The sequence below is a fragment of the Accipiter gentilis genome, chromosome 28 (genome assembly GCF_929443795.1).
Source record: "Accipiter gentilis chromosome 28, bAccGen1.1, whole genome shotgun sequence".
Classification (NCBI taxonomy): domain Eukaryota; kingdom Metazoa; phylum Chordata; class Aves; order Accipitriformes; family Accipitridae; genus Astur; species Astur gentilis.
The window spans coordinates 5619357-5635809 of record NC_064907.1 but is presented as its reverse complement, the minus strand read 5'-3'; the positions used below and the strand labels follow the sequence as shown (position 1 = coordinate 5635809).

At 38.3% G+C, this 16453-nt stretch overlaps 1 protein-coding gene across 8 annotated transcripts in view; it reads left to right on the top strand.

Moving 5' to 3' along the window:
- The window catches only part of CNST (consortin, connexin sorting protein), a 53932-nt gene extending 40737 nt beyond the window's left edge, over window positions 1-13195 (top strand). For all 8 annotated transcript variants that reach the window (XM_049830839.1, XM_049830833.1, XM_049830836.1 and 5 more), the window contains 2 exons: window positions 7061-7196; window positions 8855-13195. In XM_049830839.1, the coding sequence (XP_049686796.1) occupies window positions 7061-7196; window positions 8855-9060 (342 nt within the window). In that variant the 3' untranslated portion in view covers window positions 9061-13195. The remainder of the gene's footprint in view (window positions 1-7060; window positions 7197-8854) is intronic.
- The last annotated feature ends 3258 nt before the right edge of the window (window positions 13196-16453 follow it).

The window sequence follows — 16453 nt, the reverse complement described above, 5'->3', positions numbered from 1 at the left end:
TAAGCCTGAGCCCACCTTTCCGAAGCACTGCTGATAGGCCACAAGAAGGATGAGTGCTTTATAACCTAAATTGCTCTTCTGAAAATACAGATTTATTGCTTTGGGACTTTTTTGGAGAGTGCATGATGATATCTTCACTTTATTTGTCTTCTGGTTTTGGTGCATTTGCAACCATGGGACCTTAAAAGCTTTTTCTTTAAATGAAAAAATGAGATTATTGTGAAATGATGTGATTCCAGATGCTGGAGGGGGAAGACTTGTAAAAAGGTATCTTCTTAGTTCATCTCTATTTTTAATGCATTTAACAATACAACATCCCTTGGCAATAAAGTAACAGTACTTCTCTATAGATCAGAAGCTAATGCACAGAGACTAAGAACCCACAATCATTCAAAGACAGCAGCCAAGTGGGGAACTAAATACTGGGAATCCATGCTGATGTTATTACATGTTTCACAAAATTCCAGAGCTGGAAACAGAGCATTCTGGTTTTTCTGCCCACCTACAGAGCTTCTTATCTCCTTTCCAAGATCGTTCATCCTGACCTGTCCTTAAAACACGTCTTTCTCTGGGATGTCAGGAAGCATGCCACATACCAGGACTGAGGGCCATGTGCACAAAGCTGTACACAAGCTCTTGACAACACACAGATGTGGAAACCCACATACATGTTCATACATGCCATCAAACTTTTGCACTAAATCCATTGGCTTGTGTTCACTTAGAGGATGGTTTTGAAAAAGAGCATTTTGTTGACAGTCTGTGCTAAGCCCACATGCATGTATAACAGAAGAGTAATTTAAATATCATCCCTCAGGATTGGATTTCTTTTGAGCCCACTGAAATTTCAGCATTTTAAGCTGTAGGAGAGAACTGTTCTGTTTTACATATAAAAATCCTAAATTAATCTGATAGCAACTATTTTTAAATTGCTATGTTTGTGCCATTTGCATTTTAGAGGATGGGATAGGAAGCAGCATATTGATGCTGTTAGAAAAATTATGCTTCTATTGACTGGCCCAGTGACCAATGATGATGCTTTACAGGGAATTAAGTTTCATTTCTAGTTTGCTGTCTCAATGCTAGGACTGCCAGTACTCTGATGGTAGAGTTAAGTCTCTGGAGAAGAAATAGTACCTTCAGTCTTTCCATAGTACTTTTTCTGGCCATATAAGGCATAGTGTTGGCTGGCACTGGTCGGAGTCTTTTTGAATTGCTTTTAGCAAGAGACCTGAGTTGTGTGTGAGGCAGGGGGTTTAAATCAGGGAGAAGAGAAGAAGGATTAATCTCAATACCGATTAAAATTTGTAATATGCAGCATCTGGGGCTGTTCTGCAATACCTGAAATTTCTACGTGCAGCAGGGTGAGTTAAGGACAGCAGACCAGCTTGTATTGTTTTATTATGCACTTATATTTTGGTTTTCCAATTAATGTTACCACTTGTCATTACCCTAGTGGTTGCTTTTCAGAGGTGGTGAGCACCTACAGCTTCCTTGGAAGACACCAGGAATTGAGAGTTTAGCACCCCTGAGAAAGCAGCGCTGTTAACTTGCTTTCACTGATTTTGTTTTAGTGCTAAAATAAGATTCCACTGATGTTTTGACAAACAGACTGATCTTTGCACTCAGCTGTAACATTTTTTCCTTTCTTGTCCTCCTGAAGCCTTTGAAGTTAAATTGTTCAGGCTATGGCCATCTAATAAGACGACAATGTTTTCAGGTAGTAGTTGTGAAAGAAATACCTGGAAAATGCATTGGTAGCCACATGAATGAAATGAAATTAGTTACATGAAAGGTACCAGTGTCACAGAAAAAAAAAAAAAATTGTGATAAAACTTGTCATGGAGTATTTACAAAAGTGCCACAAGTAAGTTAGAATGGAAGGCAGAAGTAAAGATTATTTTGGAATAACCTAGGTACAAAAATCATATGGTAGGACAAAATTTAATTAATGTTCTTCAATGGAGGTGTAATATTAATTTATTGAAAATGGGGAAGGGTAAGTACCTATGTATTCACAGTTAGGAAGTTTTGTTTGGCCCCATATCCAGATCAAAGAATCATCACTTGTTGTTTTCTAATTTAGATCCTTTATGTCACTTGCTTTTAGTCTACCTACCATTTACAACTAATTGCAAGACTGAAAATCCACTATATTCTGACTCTGGCTTTAAATAATTGCAAAACTGAAATAGTACTTTATATATTATACAGTCCCTTATACTAGGTACTTCTTCACTAGTACAAACCGTGCACAACAACATGCAAATGATGGAAAGTCACACACCAGCAGTCAAACAAATTGTAACCTCAATAATGTAAGTTGCATTTTGCCATATGAAATAGAAGTTTATAACATAAGCTTTTTATCTGAGTGACAATTACAGAAACAAGTAAAATCTTAATGTTTTTCCTTATTAAAAAATAATTATTTGAAATTTCTTTCAGAAAGCAAAGATAGTGAGAGTCTTTACTGCAGCATAAGATAGTAGCTTTTGGTTGGCACTGTTTGTACACCAAGACTTTTTTAAAAGTACTGAGTATGTCCTGACTAGCAGCTAATTTCATTGCAGCGATGAAGTCTCCACCTATCTGTACTAGGTCTGGAGACAATGCCTTGTTGAGATCCCCTGTTCTCTTGAGTGGCTTGGGTCCTGGAGTTTTGAGTTTGCAGGAATTAGGCTTCCATATGAAATGCTTACATGGTATCTGAGCTATTTATTGCTGTATAAAGGAGCCCCAGTACATGCATGGCAAGCCTATCAGCAGAAAAATGAGTAGAGTTTGATGCTGTGGTGTGAATACTGAGTCTGCTAAGTTAGCTCCTTTTCAAAGTCAAATTATTCATATGTCTAATGTATTTTGTTAGTGAAGGGGTTTGTCCGCTGCTTGTAGCTTAACCCAGGGTAGTCTTGCTTTTTGTCAGTTTGTTGTACAGTTATGGATTACTGCTTTAAAAAAATCTGATATTGCTAGAAGAAATAAAACTGTAGGCCTTTGCCAAGTAACTGACTAAGGAATACAGCCCACAGAAGAATACACAAACAAAACTCCTCCTTGAGTAGTTCTCTGCATTCAGACCAAAATACTTCATACAGTGAACTTTTCTTCCTAGATCCCAGTTTGCAGTGCCTTTGGTTTGGGGTTTTTTATTTACTTCTGTAGGCTATGAATGATTCCAGTAGTCAAGTTGAATCTGTTTTCTCTGAGAGCTTGAAGTATAGGACCTTATCTTCATAGTTTTGTCTAATATGTTTATAAATACATATATACACACATCATATTTGGCGAAAATATGCATAATGTAAGAAGGTTTTTTAATATTTTATTAGCAAATGCTGTTTTAAACAGAGAAAAGACAGGTAGTTTAATTAGAGCTTATGTTTTCTTATTTTTTAGCCAGGATATTAAACTTGATCCAAAAAAAAAGTTTAAAACTTTTCTGTGAAACAGAATCACTTTGTATTAATAGTAGTAAAAAGAGAAAAGCTAAAATACTTAACAGAGTTTCAATTAACCAACAGTCATTGCTGCTTTCCTTTTTGACCGTTGGTCAAAATGCCACCCCATACCTGTATGCCATTTTCAGTTCCAGTACAGTAATTACAAAAGCTCCAGTCAAAAGATTTTGTGAAGGCCAGCAGAGCTGAGTGAGTAAGCCTAGTTACATAGATGCTCCAAGAGCATCTTTTCTGAATTATCTAACTTAGAATTAAGAAAACATTCAATGTTTCAATAGGGTCTTTATGCAGCTCTCTCATGTAATGCAGAGCTGTTTGCAGTGCAGCCTGGTGCAAGCCTACGTTTTTCCTCCTGTGGTTCAAGTCAAGCAGAGACTTGACTTGTGGTCAACTGTATTAACCACAGTTCCCTCATTAACTTCCAATTTAAGTAATGTATTCTGCCTTTTTCAAGTTCCTCCTGTCTCCTAAGGACTGAGATGGAAAACTTCAAGTCTTGCATGGCAGCTAAGTCCCTCTCCTTGGATGTTTAATTAATGGGAGATGGATCTAATACAATCAGTTTGTATATTGCTTTGAAATCTTTCTAAATGAAAGGTATGGAAGAAAAACACATTTACAGTTGTTTTAATTGAATGAGATTTTATTTGTAGCAAGACGGACCCTATTCTTACATGACAGTCTTTCTTACAGTAATGACATTTTTATGACTGAAAATAAGAAAAACAAAATGTGGTGATGTTTGCATTAAATATTTTTGAGCTGCAGTTGAGAATATGGTAGAAAAGAAGGTATAAATATTGCTTTATGTAGAATTCCATATGTTTGTATTGTATTTGCATTTTAACAATAAGCTGTATCCTGATTAGGAGGCAGGTGTAGGTCCTTTGCAGAACAAACAAAAACCTTAATTACATGACTTTTGAAATTCAAAGGCAGATGAAATATTCTGGGTATGAATTACATATTGTGTAAAGGGGACATTCTTAAAAATATGGTCTATGGCTTTGTCAGGACAGGAGTGTAACAGTAGCCACACTGATTTTCCTGCAAAATCAAAAGCTCTTGCTCCCCCTTTTTAAGCAAAAGAAGACTTTCAGAATAGAGAAACCTGTGCTGTGTCAATTAGTTCTTTATACATTTAGAAGTAAATCCTGAAACATAGCAATGTAGGCTGACAAGGAAAGTAAGTGAACCTCATTGTAGCAAGACTTCCTGTCACAAGCTTTTTATGTAACTGTAATTACTGAAACACACATTTCCACATAATCCTGTCAAAGATAGCCCTCTGGTTTTAAGCTTGGAGAAGACACAGCTTGTGACACAGTGATTCAAAAATTAGCAAGAGCCAACAGACCAAATGAAGTGTCTCTGAAATGACTACTTGTGGAACAGACCGCCACATACTAATCTTGGGGCAGACAGGTACAAACGCCCCACCGTCCCTGGGTGACGTTCCCACCAAGTGCAGTCCGAGCCTCTTGGGAACACATGCCAGGCGACAGCTAGCCTGCTGCATGGGTGGTGCGCGAGGAGCCATTGATCCTCTTTATGAAAGCAATGCCATATGCAGAAGCTTAAAATAATCTACTCTTTTAAAGGACATAATTTCATCTCTGCCCTCCCAAATAAATTTCAATTTAATGCACTCTGATACGGTCCCCTTCTTTGTCACGAGTGTCCAAGTCACAAGGAAGCAAAAGTGTTCATTTTCTGGCTGGCCTGATAAATGTTCATGGCAGTTCTGCAAGGCTAATTACCAGTGCACTTGTCTGTTGTGATGAGACACTTGTGGGCTTTTATTTCTGGTTCATTCTTGCCAAATAGTGCTCCTCCATATGTTGACTTAAACAATTTCTTTCCACCACCTCCACACTTTCACTACTTTGTAAGTACTTCATTGCATTGTTTCATTAAATAATCCATTCAAGCTCTTGAGCAGATAATCAAAAGGGAAAGTGAATATCAAAAAGGGAAGTGTGGCAGAGATCCATTTTATCCTCTCAGTTGTGATTTGGGGAAAAATTGTTAGACTGTAGGCATATACCCAGAGTGACCAACTCTGTGAGTTGTTCAGAGCAACATGATTTGTCCAGTTGAGGGCTATAAAATATTGCCGGATTAGAGACCTGCAAATGTAATTGCCACATTTAGCATTTAAAATGTTGCAAACGCCAAATGCCATAGCTGCTACAGTGCCCGTTGGACTGTGCTCTGCGTTTCGCTGTGTTCAGCGCATGATCTCTGTGATTACAGCACGCATCAATGCATTATATAAGCTTGTAGCATGAAGCAAGTTTAGGGGCATAAGTTATGAAGTGACTTGTTTTCTGTTTTTCTACAGCTCTTATAATTGCAGTGCAAACAAGTTTTTATGCGTGGTCTTCTAACTTGATTAGGTTATGGGGAATGTTAAGCAGTCAGTTGTCTGCCACCACTGTGTTATCTGGAAAGTTGCTTTTCTTCCGCTTTGAGTTTTTGTGAAAATTGTAGGCATTTGGGGTCATCTCCTACATAGATGAGGTGCAAACTCAGTTGCAAATGTGGTCTGTTTTCTTATCTGTAGCACAAATGTATACAGATTACTTTTCAATTTGGCAAATATTATTGCTGATCTACAGAATATGTTTTTTAAAGTGCTACTCATTTATGAAGAGATGACTAAGACTTTTTTTTCAGGTAGAGGTGATCTCAAGATAAAAAAGGACATGTCTAAATATGCTTCCTATTTTAATTTCTGTTTATTTCTAGCACACCGGGAACTACTTGCTCAGGAAAGCATTTTTTCTCCTGATATTTCTCCTACTTTAATTTCTCTAATAACTAGGAAATTACAGACTGCTCAGGCTGCTGTAACATCCTTGTATGGCTTAGCATGCACTCTTGCAGCTAAGCCAAATGCTGTAGCAAAGGACAGAGAAGTTACAGTTTATTGATTTGTTGACTGTATCCCTGTTTGTGCAAGCTTTTTGGGTGACCAGCCTGTAGGGAAGGATTTTTGAACTGCCACTGTATCCAGAGAGCTTATTACAATGTGAAGCTGGAATCTATACAGAGCATTGAAGCTTTCTTTTTCCCTGGGTTACCTCTTTGGTTTTGTGGCCCTACTGTAGCTTGTTGTCCACCCTGGGGAACAAATTGCAATGCTGGAAAATTGATCTCACAATAAGTATTTGATAGTCTCTGCAGGATTATATCTTTGGGTAAGGCAGCAGTAGTGTGTCATTGACTTCTTATTGCCCTTCAATGATGGTGTTTTTGACGCGAACCCTCCTCACCACTGCCCCAACTCATGTGATTTAATAATGTGAGCTTACTGTGAACTGTTGCAGTGAATTGAAAGTATGATCCAAAGAGTGAATGTATGTGTATTTAACTTTGATAGCAATTAATGGCAAGTAGTGTCAGCAGACAGCAGAATGATACTGCAGCTGTCCTGCATGTTAAGGAATTGATGTATTCAGGAAGGTTTCACAACTGCTGCAATGTTTAAGAAAAGTAGAGCTGTTTAGCTCATTTCCTACTTAAAGTCATTGTTAAATAGATCCCATGCTTGGATTTCTCTCATGTCTTGTGCTGCTCACTGTCTTTCCTGGTAGATTGCCCCAGCAGAAGGATTGGTGTCTATACTAAAGAAGAGAGATGACAGGGAAGGAAAAACAATTGCTCAAGTCCAGCAAAGGCAAACAAAGAGAAGAGTGCGATTCCAAGAAATGGAAGACACATTGGATCAAGGTAATTTAAAGCTGTTAATTCATGGGTTGCACTCTTGGGGTGCAAATGATACTGATATTTTTGTTCACAAGAGAGAAGTGTCTTGGCTTTTTAAAACTTAACCAAGTAATAAGTGAAGGTGATTGACCAAAGATTATTCTATACCAGGTCTAAGTAACAAGGCTACAGAAGGATACAATCAGTACACTTCCATTTTAAAGCTTGGTTGAGACTGAAGCCACAGGTTTTTTCCTCTAGCTGAATGATTTGCAAGTGACATCTAAAAGACATCCTTTCATTAACATTTAGAACTTAGAGGTGGGAGGTGTAGGCTTTCTCCCTAAATCTAATCCATGTAGGTAAAGGGATGCGAAAGAACAAGTCTGTCATGCTTTGTCCACAGATAGCTTTCCAACCCTTTCTAGTAGACCATGGGATTTGGGGGTATCAGATTCTAACCTTGTGCTACAATTAAACCTTCATACATATTTGCTAGCTGTCATTAAATTTGGCTAAAACCTTACTACCTTTTAGCCTCATAAGAAATACAATATATTATTTTGCTATGCTTTTCTCAGAGTTTAAGATCTCTATTATTCAAACTAAAGAAATGTTAAGAAAAATACTTTTGGTTGCTAATGATGGTACTTTCTTTCTATATCTGTTGTGTGTGCCAGCCACTAAATGGTATTAATGGAGGTCTTCAGCTTAAAAGTGTATTAAGTGTGTCTCATACGCCGAAAAGAAAATCCATTCACTGCCCCAAAGGGAGATTATGCCATCTTTTTCTTGAATTTATTTTAAAACAATTTATGTTTTGAATAGAATTTCAGTTGGAGATTCTTCTATGATTTTATTTCCCAGGGATTTAGTGATTCAAAAGGAAAGTTGTTTATTACTATTATTTTAAATCTGATTTCAAATGCACAAAAAAAAGTGCTTGCATGTTTCCTCTTTTTTATCTTCTTTTCCCCTGTTTCTTCTTCCTGATGTAGAGGGAAGGGAGTTCAGAAATTTTCTTAGAGCCTTTTCAATCTGACAGAAGATGCAGATGTTGTTCATGCGTACAAGTTAGCAAGGACAAGTGAGGTTGTGAAGATGTAGCAGCACCTCTGCAACCTCTTTATTGCTCTTACTCCAGAATAAACCATCATGCAAAGAGTTACCACAGAATAACTGAAATGTAAAATAACCCTTCACATTAGCCTACTTTGAAGGTTTGGCTCTATCCTTAAGTCAAAATGTAAGACTGAAAACAAACAGTTCATGGTAGCACAGTCAGTGTCAGTACAAATGAAGCAAGAATGTTTCCATTTGTTTTAGTTTCAAAGCTTCCGTTTCATTTCAACTATCTCCATGAAGGAAGGCTGTGGTTGCAACATTCTCATAGTTAAGTGTATTCTGCTTAAGCATGGGAGGACTCTGCAAGTGTTATCAGTAAGAACAGCTACACAGGTCACAGAAATGAAGCTATATAATTATTTAGGTTTCTGAAAAGTCTGGGTGGAGAAACATACAGTTCCTTGTATGTATTATGGCCACTTTGATGCAATGAGCATTACTAAGTGCGTTTACCTCCTGACCCATTCATGGTAAAAACCTATCTCAGATTTTCTCACACGCATTCATATTGCTTTGTGTATCATCCTTTTTCACCTTTTCTGCTCTTACATTTACAGATGAAGTAGCTGGTGGCTCCTGTATTTTGCTGATCCTACTGTGTATAGCAACTGTTTTCCTTAGCATTGGAGGAACTGCATTGTACTGCACCTTTGGTGACATGGAATCCCCTGTGTGTACAGACTTTGCAGCCAACATGGATTTCTATTATACCCAGATACTGCGGCGTATGGAAGAACTTAAACACTGGATAGCCTTCTCATAGTTGAAATGAGCAGAGACAGCATATTGAAAGCTCGCCAGTGGTTACTGGAGAGGGTAGAAAAAAATTGTGATTTCAAGTTCTTTAACACCTGCCACCTGCAGATGATGTGTATTTGATGATGTACTTACACTTTTACTTAGAAATCAAGAAAATTCTAGTTTAGCAATCAGGTGGCAAAATGTTCACATTATGCTGTAGCAGTGTGGTATGGGAGAATAAAAAGTTATTCTCTTCACCCTTTTGAGAGTAGGCAAGTAGCTTTCTGACAACTTGGGCAAGTGAAGAAGAAAGAAGACAGTTAACTGTCTTCTATATGCTCTCCCTTTGCCACACATTGTGTAAGCAATCTCCAGAAGCTTAGTAAAAGGACAGCTTTAATTTACAGCTGTTTGTGCAAACGTGTTGCCTCCAGCTACCATGCAATAAGTTTGTGTTTTATGGAAACTTTATTTTTCTTCTAAGTCTCAATATTTTTCTCCATTTTATTCTCCTGGTGAGCCATGTAATTATTTGGGTGGAGTGAGAAGAGTGCAGCGGCATTCATGGAGCCCTCATTTGGTGATTAACAGGCTGTCCCTGTATCTTATAGCTTACAGCAAACATCATGAGTGGGATAAATCTGCTGGCAGATTTAACTAAATTTTCTGGAACTTCACTCCCAATATTGTGTGGGCTGTTTTAGAAATGGAGGGTTAAAAAAGAAATCATTGGTCTCACTAAACACAGAAACAAAAGTAAGATGTTTAGTAAATTATTCATGTTAAATAGTAAACTGGCTTTGGCCAATTTTAAAGCATCTGGTAGCAGGTGTGGGGCTAACTGGGTTTTCTGTCCAGCTATGTCACTGACTTGCAGTAATCACTTTGTGCCTCAGTTTCTCCTCCATAAAAGGGGAATAATGATCCTTGCCTTTGTGAATATTTATTGCAATTAGGGCTCATGTCTGATTCATCCCAGATGAGTGCACAGGATCACTGAACTGTGTGGCTGCAGCCTCTCTCAATGAGTGAATGCTTATGTAAAGTGGGCCTGATCCAACGGAAGAGATTCAGAGGCTCACTGCACATCCGCGGCATGTTAGTAGTCCAGGGCACTGGTTCCAGCAGATAAAGCACATTTGCATCTATTTGCCCTGCAGTTCTGAGACCTGTATTGTAAAATCTGTTCTTTCTCTATGAGCTATAGAAATTTAAATCAGTACAAAGAGTCATTTTAAATGGGTATTTCTATTACTTGGTGCTCAGCCCTCCCTGTGTGGTATACAAGAAAAACACTGACATGACTGCGAAGGTGAAAATTAGATATGTGGGCCTTTGGCCCACACTCCGGTCAAAATGTGGCATCTGTTCTTGCACAGAGCATAATGGCCTAGCCCTGCTGAGGGTGTTAGTGTGAAACAATTCCTTTACACCTCAGGAAACAGCATTTTTGAGGGGTCCACTTCACTCCACTCCATGATTTCCTGCTTACTAACATTACATAATGCAGTGTGTTCAGGTTTAGAATATTATTTTGTAAAATACTATGAAACTAAATCTTCAAGGTATTGCTCAGAATTATAACATTAAATGATCATGCTTTCTGGCATTTGCAAGCAAATTGTCCCTCTAGTGAGCTTGATTGTTCCTAATGCACTGTTATACTTAATGGGTTTTTAAAGTGAAAGTTAAAATCACGTTTTTTTTCTAGAAAAAATTGCATGTATTATTTCTCTTTTTGTTTTCACTGCGGAGGCTTGGTTTATTTATACCTTAGGGAGCCTCATGAGCAGCTTTATATTAAACTAGCAAATTTAAAATGCCCAAATTAATGAAAACTTTTGCTTTCAGAATGAAACTTGAGAACAGTAGTTTGGTATAGTTTTTGTTTGTTGTCCTCAGAGTATTACACTGCTGAGCTAACCTAAAGGAGAAAGGGAAAGACACTTTTGTATTTTAAAGTGTTACTGGCTGGTTCAGTTTATTATTTGAAGTCTGGGTTTGTTTATTTATTTAGGTTTTCTTTTAAAAAGAATCTTAATTTTCTTTTTTGCTAATTTACAGAGTAATTAAAAAGCATGCATTCAGTTAAAATATGTATGTATAGTGACTATGTAGTTTGAATATATTTTGGGTTTCTGTAACTTTACATTGAGTGTTTCAGGATATTAAGTTTATTCCTAGAGAGACAACTGTTGATTTCACCTTAAAAAAATCTGTTTAAGTTTTTGTGCACTTCATCACCAAAAAGATCAAGAGGTATATATAGAACTATTTATTCAAAAGTATATCAGATATGGAGATCAAAGATCCTTTACTTCTAGGTTCATTTAATTAAAACTATTTTAAAGTAATTATTTTATTTAAAACTGTAAAGCTATTTAAAGTCAAAGCAATTTTTAATAAGCAATTCAGTTTAAAATCAGTGGTCGAAATCCTGGTGTGTCTGCTTCGTGCTATATTCCCAGTGCAAAGGCTCACTAGTATGAGCAGAACTGCCTACAAGAAGATCATGAAGAGGTTGGGTACCACTTTACCAACACGTACCTGATGAAGAATGAGCAGCCAGGGGTTCCATGTAATTCAGCTACCTGAGACTTGTGTTGTAACTTGGAGCATCTCTCCAGCCTTCCCAGCCTATGCCAAGGTACCACACCTGCAAAGTCTCTCAGGACTTGAGGGAGCGGAAGGGGCACTGATGCACAGGCTGCCCAGCTCCTGATCTGAGCTGTTCACTCCTCAGTTGCAACCAAGTGGTTGAATCTGGATATAATTTCTGTTGGCATTCCTTTATAAAAAGCTGATGGTACTAATTCTTGCTTCGTGTGACAATTCTGTTAGTGTGAATAGTTTGCATGGTCTGTAGTACATTATCAAACTTGCAGCTACCAACGTAACAAAATTTGCTTTGCGTTGAACTCCAAAGAGTGGGGGGGTAGGCCTGATGTTGGCCTTCCTATATGCTCTGTTCTCTTTAGATTGCTGGTGACATTGCTTCCACCTGGGTGACCTGAGGGGTTAGGATCTTACAGTCAGGTAAATCCAAGCTAAAAGAAATAGTTGATTTGAACAGTTATTCCTCTTGTCTGAGTGTTTTGAGGTAAAATAATACTGAGCAACAGCTAAGATTGTTATAAGTAGGAAGAAAACAGAGGAAAAAGGCTTCCCCCCGCCCCGCGTATTTTAAAGCCCTCTGGGTATAAGTTGTTATTTATTCTGTTTCCTTCCCTGCCACTGTCTTTATGGCTGTTCTGCTTGGCAGTAGGGGAAACATACTATGCCAGCATAAAACCATTTGCAGTTGGTTGGAAAAGTCAGGGAATGGTTCAGTACTTGAGAGTAGTTAAAAGTAATTTCTTAAAATACGACTGAATTTCAGGCTGATAGTGTATGTTCAGGGAAGTTGTGGCCACTGAATCACCTGCAGCACTCTACTAGAAACCCCCACCTTCCAGTTTATTTTTTGACTGTAATTATTTTTGAAGACATTCTCATGATAGAGCTAAACCAACAAGACTTTTGATGTAGAGTCAGCAAAGGCTGCCAAAAAGAGCTTTCTGATGATGTAATTAACACCTCACCCCAAATAGCATAGACTACACCAAGAAAAGCACTGTGCTGTAGCATGGCCACACTATACTACAGGTTGGTTTGTTTTCAAAGTGTGTCAGTCAGGAAGCACATATTCCACAGCCCAGATATGCCAGCAGAAGTTTGTAATCTAGACACAGCCCATATTTTAAAACTTTTCTAATATCTTTGCTTTCATACTTGAAAAATGTGTAGCCCTGGTGACAAGCAGTAGGAAATAGTCTATAATGAAAAGGGAAACCCTTGTTTAGGGTTTTCTGGAGTAAAGGGCAAGCTTGAACTATCAAATAAGCAGAGTAGATTGGAAGTCCAGATTCTTGTGTGACCGGGTACTATTCCACTCAATAACCTAAAGGGATGTTACCCTCCTAAGAAAACATGTTTGCCTAGTTTGTACTGTAATGTAAAACCAAGACCATCTGAAAGGACTAATAACTATTTGTAACAAATGTAACTTAAGCTTCCTTTAGCAAAAGGAATAAATAATTGTGTTTGAAACCATTACCCAAGCTTGTAATTTAAATACTGTAGCAAAAAAAAAAATAAAAACTGTCCCAAAGAAAATATATGAACCTTTTTGGGTACTGTGATTTCTAAATGTATAAAAAGCCTGAGAAGATTTTCTGTGAAATTCAAGTAAATGAGCAGTTCCTCCAATAAGAATTTCATGGTCAAACCCAAACCAGAATGGAAAATGAGGATAAAACGCATAAGGTTTGGTTTGGGTTTTGGTGTAACATAGTTTTCCTGGGTGGGTTGGTTTGTCTTTGCTTTAATAGCTAAACAAAACCTCTGCTTCCTTACAGAGCCTAGTTCCTGTAGACAGGTGGGTTTAAAGTACTGAAATGTTGCCTTACTGCATCATTCTGAAAACAAATTGACAGGTGGTAAGTTTCAGAATGCCTGCTAACAGGGTGGGTGACCTGGATAGTAGTCACAGGCCAGTCTGCTCTTTGCGTTCAATTAAATAAATTAAAAAACCAAAACAATTCCAACTCAACCCAACCCAGCAGCCTCTGAGTTGAACAGGAGCATGCCAACACTACATTTTGCAACATTCCCATCCGGCCCTTGGTCTTCCCCCAAAAGCCATGGAAGGAGGTCAACCAGAATTTTAGACTGCTAAAAAAGTAGTGAAATCCTAAGAGAAAACCAGGCAGTTTTATACATTTTGTTTTGGTTTTGTTATCTTCGTTTTGTTTTCAGGTTCTTCACAGTCAGAAAAAGTGAGAACTATAATGAAAAAGGAGAAAAAAATGAAGAGATTTTCATATAACATCATTGAAACTTGTGAGATAACATCTCACAGCACCAAACTAAATATAGTGTCTGGTAACCTGGAGGTGCGGCCTAGGAGTGGTCTTTATGTGTAGAAGTAAATTGCTGTTGTAAACAGTTCTTCTGTGAAGACTGACATCTGATGTCAGGAAGACAAGCAGCTGATCTTCCACTTCTGAGTCTTGATCTGACTCCTGACCAGAAGCATTGGTAATCTTGAGGAACCTGCATGGGCTTCCAGAACTGGTTAGTAATCTCTTTTGCCCAAAAGACAGGCTTTGCCTTAGGTTTTGGCTTTGTAGACACAGCTGTGCTGATTCAGTACTACTGCAGAGTTCACTGAATCTGTCAGTCACCACTTTCATTCCTTGGTTCTCCTCAACAACCTTCTCATGAACAGTCTTCTACCCCTGCCTTTATGAGGAGCTGCTGCAGTCTCTACCCATGTCTTCATCCCGAGTCCCCTTTTATTTCTTCTGTCTCCCTCCCCCTTTACCACTACTTTCCCAGTATGAAATAGCATGTGTTTTATCATTCATAGGGTCATAAGGTAATTGAGTTAGGAAGGAACCTCAGAAAGTCTCTAATCCAACCTTCTGCTCAAGGCAGGGTCAAGTGAGATCAGACCCAATTGCTCAGGTCTTTATCCAGTAAGGTCTTGAAACTCTCCAAGAGTGGAGACTGCACAATCTCCCTAGACACATTCTGCTGCTTGGCTGTCCTCAGGGTGAAAAAGTTCTTTATACCCAGTCTGAACCTCTGTTTCAGTTTGTTGTCTCATTCTCCTGACACTCACTGCTGTGAAGAGCCTCTTAGTAACTTCCTCATCGTTACTGGAAGGCTGCTACTAGGTCCCCCAAAGCCATCTCTTCTCCAGGCTAAACACTGTGTTTTCTAGCAATGTCGTTCTGATCCTTCTTCTCACTTTCTTGTCCACAGCATCTTCCTTCCTGATAGGGATCCAACATTGTCCTATTAGAACAGGGATCCTGTATGCTTCTCCCTTTCCTCTTCCACCTTACCCTCTCAAATCCAATATCAAGATTTTAAAATCAGTAATGAGGCCACAGACAAAACTGAAATAGCAATGACAACTACTATTACATTAAAAACTATCGATGACTCTCACTGATTTGTTAGTGTGTAGCAGTGATCTCAAAACTTACATTGATTCTTGTACTACTCTTAAACAGCTGGTGTTTGAAGGATCACATGCTGAATTCCATGTGCTTTAATGAAATAATCTAAATATTTTTCTCCAAAGTAGCCACCCAAGGAAGCCTAAACTATTTAACTATAAAGTCCTTTTTTAAAAAAATAATTTTTTAGACATTGCTTCTTTGAGGCTCCTTTATATCGTTTGTTATTTGTATTACTTTGAAATAAATGTCATGGTAAATCTTCTTGGGCATACCATAAGCCTAGGGTTTACTGCCTTCAGTGATGTCCAAAAATTGTGGTCATCTCTTGAAGAAAATGATGATGGGGAGTAGATGCGTGCTGTTTAACAGAGTTGTTCTGTGACAGCTAAGACATTACAGAAATTATATCAGTGAATTTAAACTAAAGGTCTGATTCTGCACTTGGGTTCATCCTGAGCTTGTTTTTTAATGGCAAACGGGCTAAATTAAAAAATTTTGAGACGGCACTGAAGCACACCCAAAATTTCAAAGGCAGGTCTAATACCAGAACAAAGTCCTCCATTAATCTAAAATTGAGCTGCCCTTTCTTGAAAACACGTTTGAATCCAGCTTCACATGACAATAGATCAGTCAGCTCTCTCAATTTGTTTTTTTGCCAAGAAACTGTCTGGCAAAGTGTCATCTTTTAGCCAAGATGGGCCCCTGATTTAGGACTCATTTGTTAGGCTGTTGGGGAAAGTTTCCAGTAACACTTCTGTCAAATGACCGTTAATGATTGTGTCCCATTTCATTGCCTGGCATTGAAAATGAGTTTAAGCCCCACTATTGTGCTTTCATAGACTGATCAACTTTAAAGCTGTTACCAAAACCAACTTTCAGACTGAGAGCTATAGGGTTTTTTCCAGAAAGAGCCATGTGCTGAGCACTGCAATGAGAAAACTTCACTGGTTTTCATGGTTTTGCCAAAACATGACCAGATTCCACAATTGCTGTTTGCAATGCATGGAAGCAGTGCCAATGCAGCATTCCCTGTAGTGCCCCCCTTCAGCTGGTGGGTATTCATTCTGTTCTCCTGAGCCAGCTGCCTTGCACGAGAAGGTAATGGTTGCATCAGAAGTGGCAGTGAAAGCATATATGCACTAGAAGTTGAGCAACACAAGGATATTGTTACTTCCACATAAACCTTACAACTAAAAATGTACTTTTTTTTTTTTACTTTAATTTAGGAACCATTGACCAGTTTTTCCTTGACATCTTTTTATTAGAGAGCGACAGCATTATGCCAATTCTCCCGCTTCTTCTCCAGGAACTGGAATTGATGCTTTTTGCCAGAGACAACACGAATCTTGCCACTCATATGTGATGCTGAGAATCCTCATGTTTGTACAGCTTACTGGCTGTACA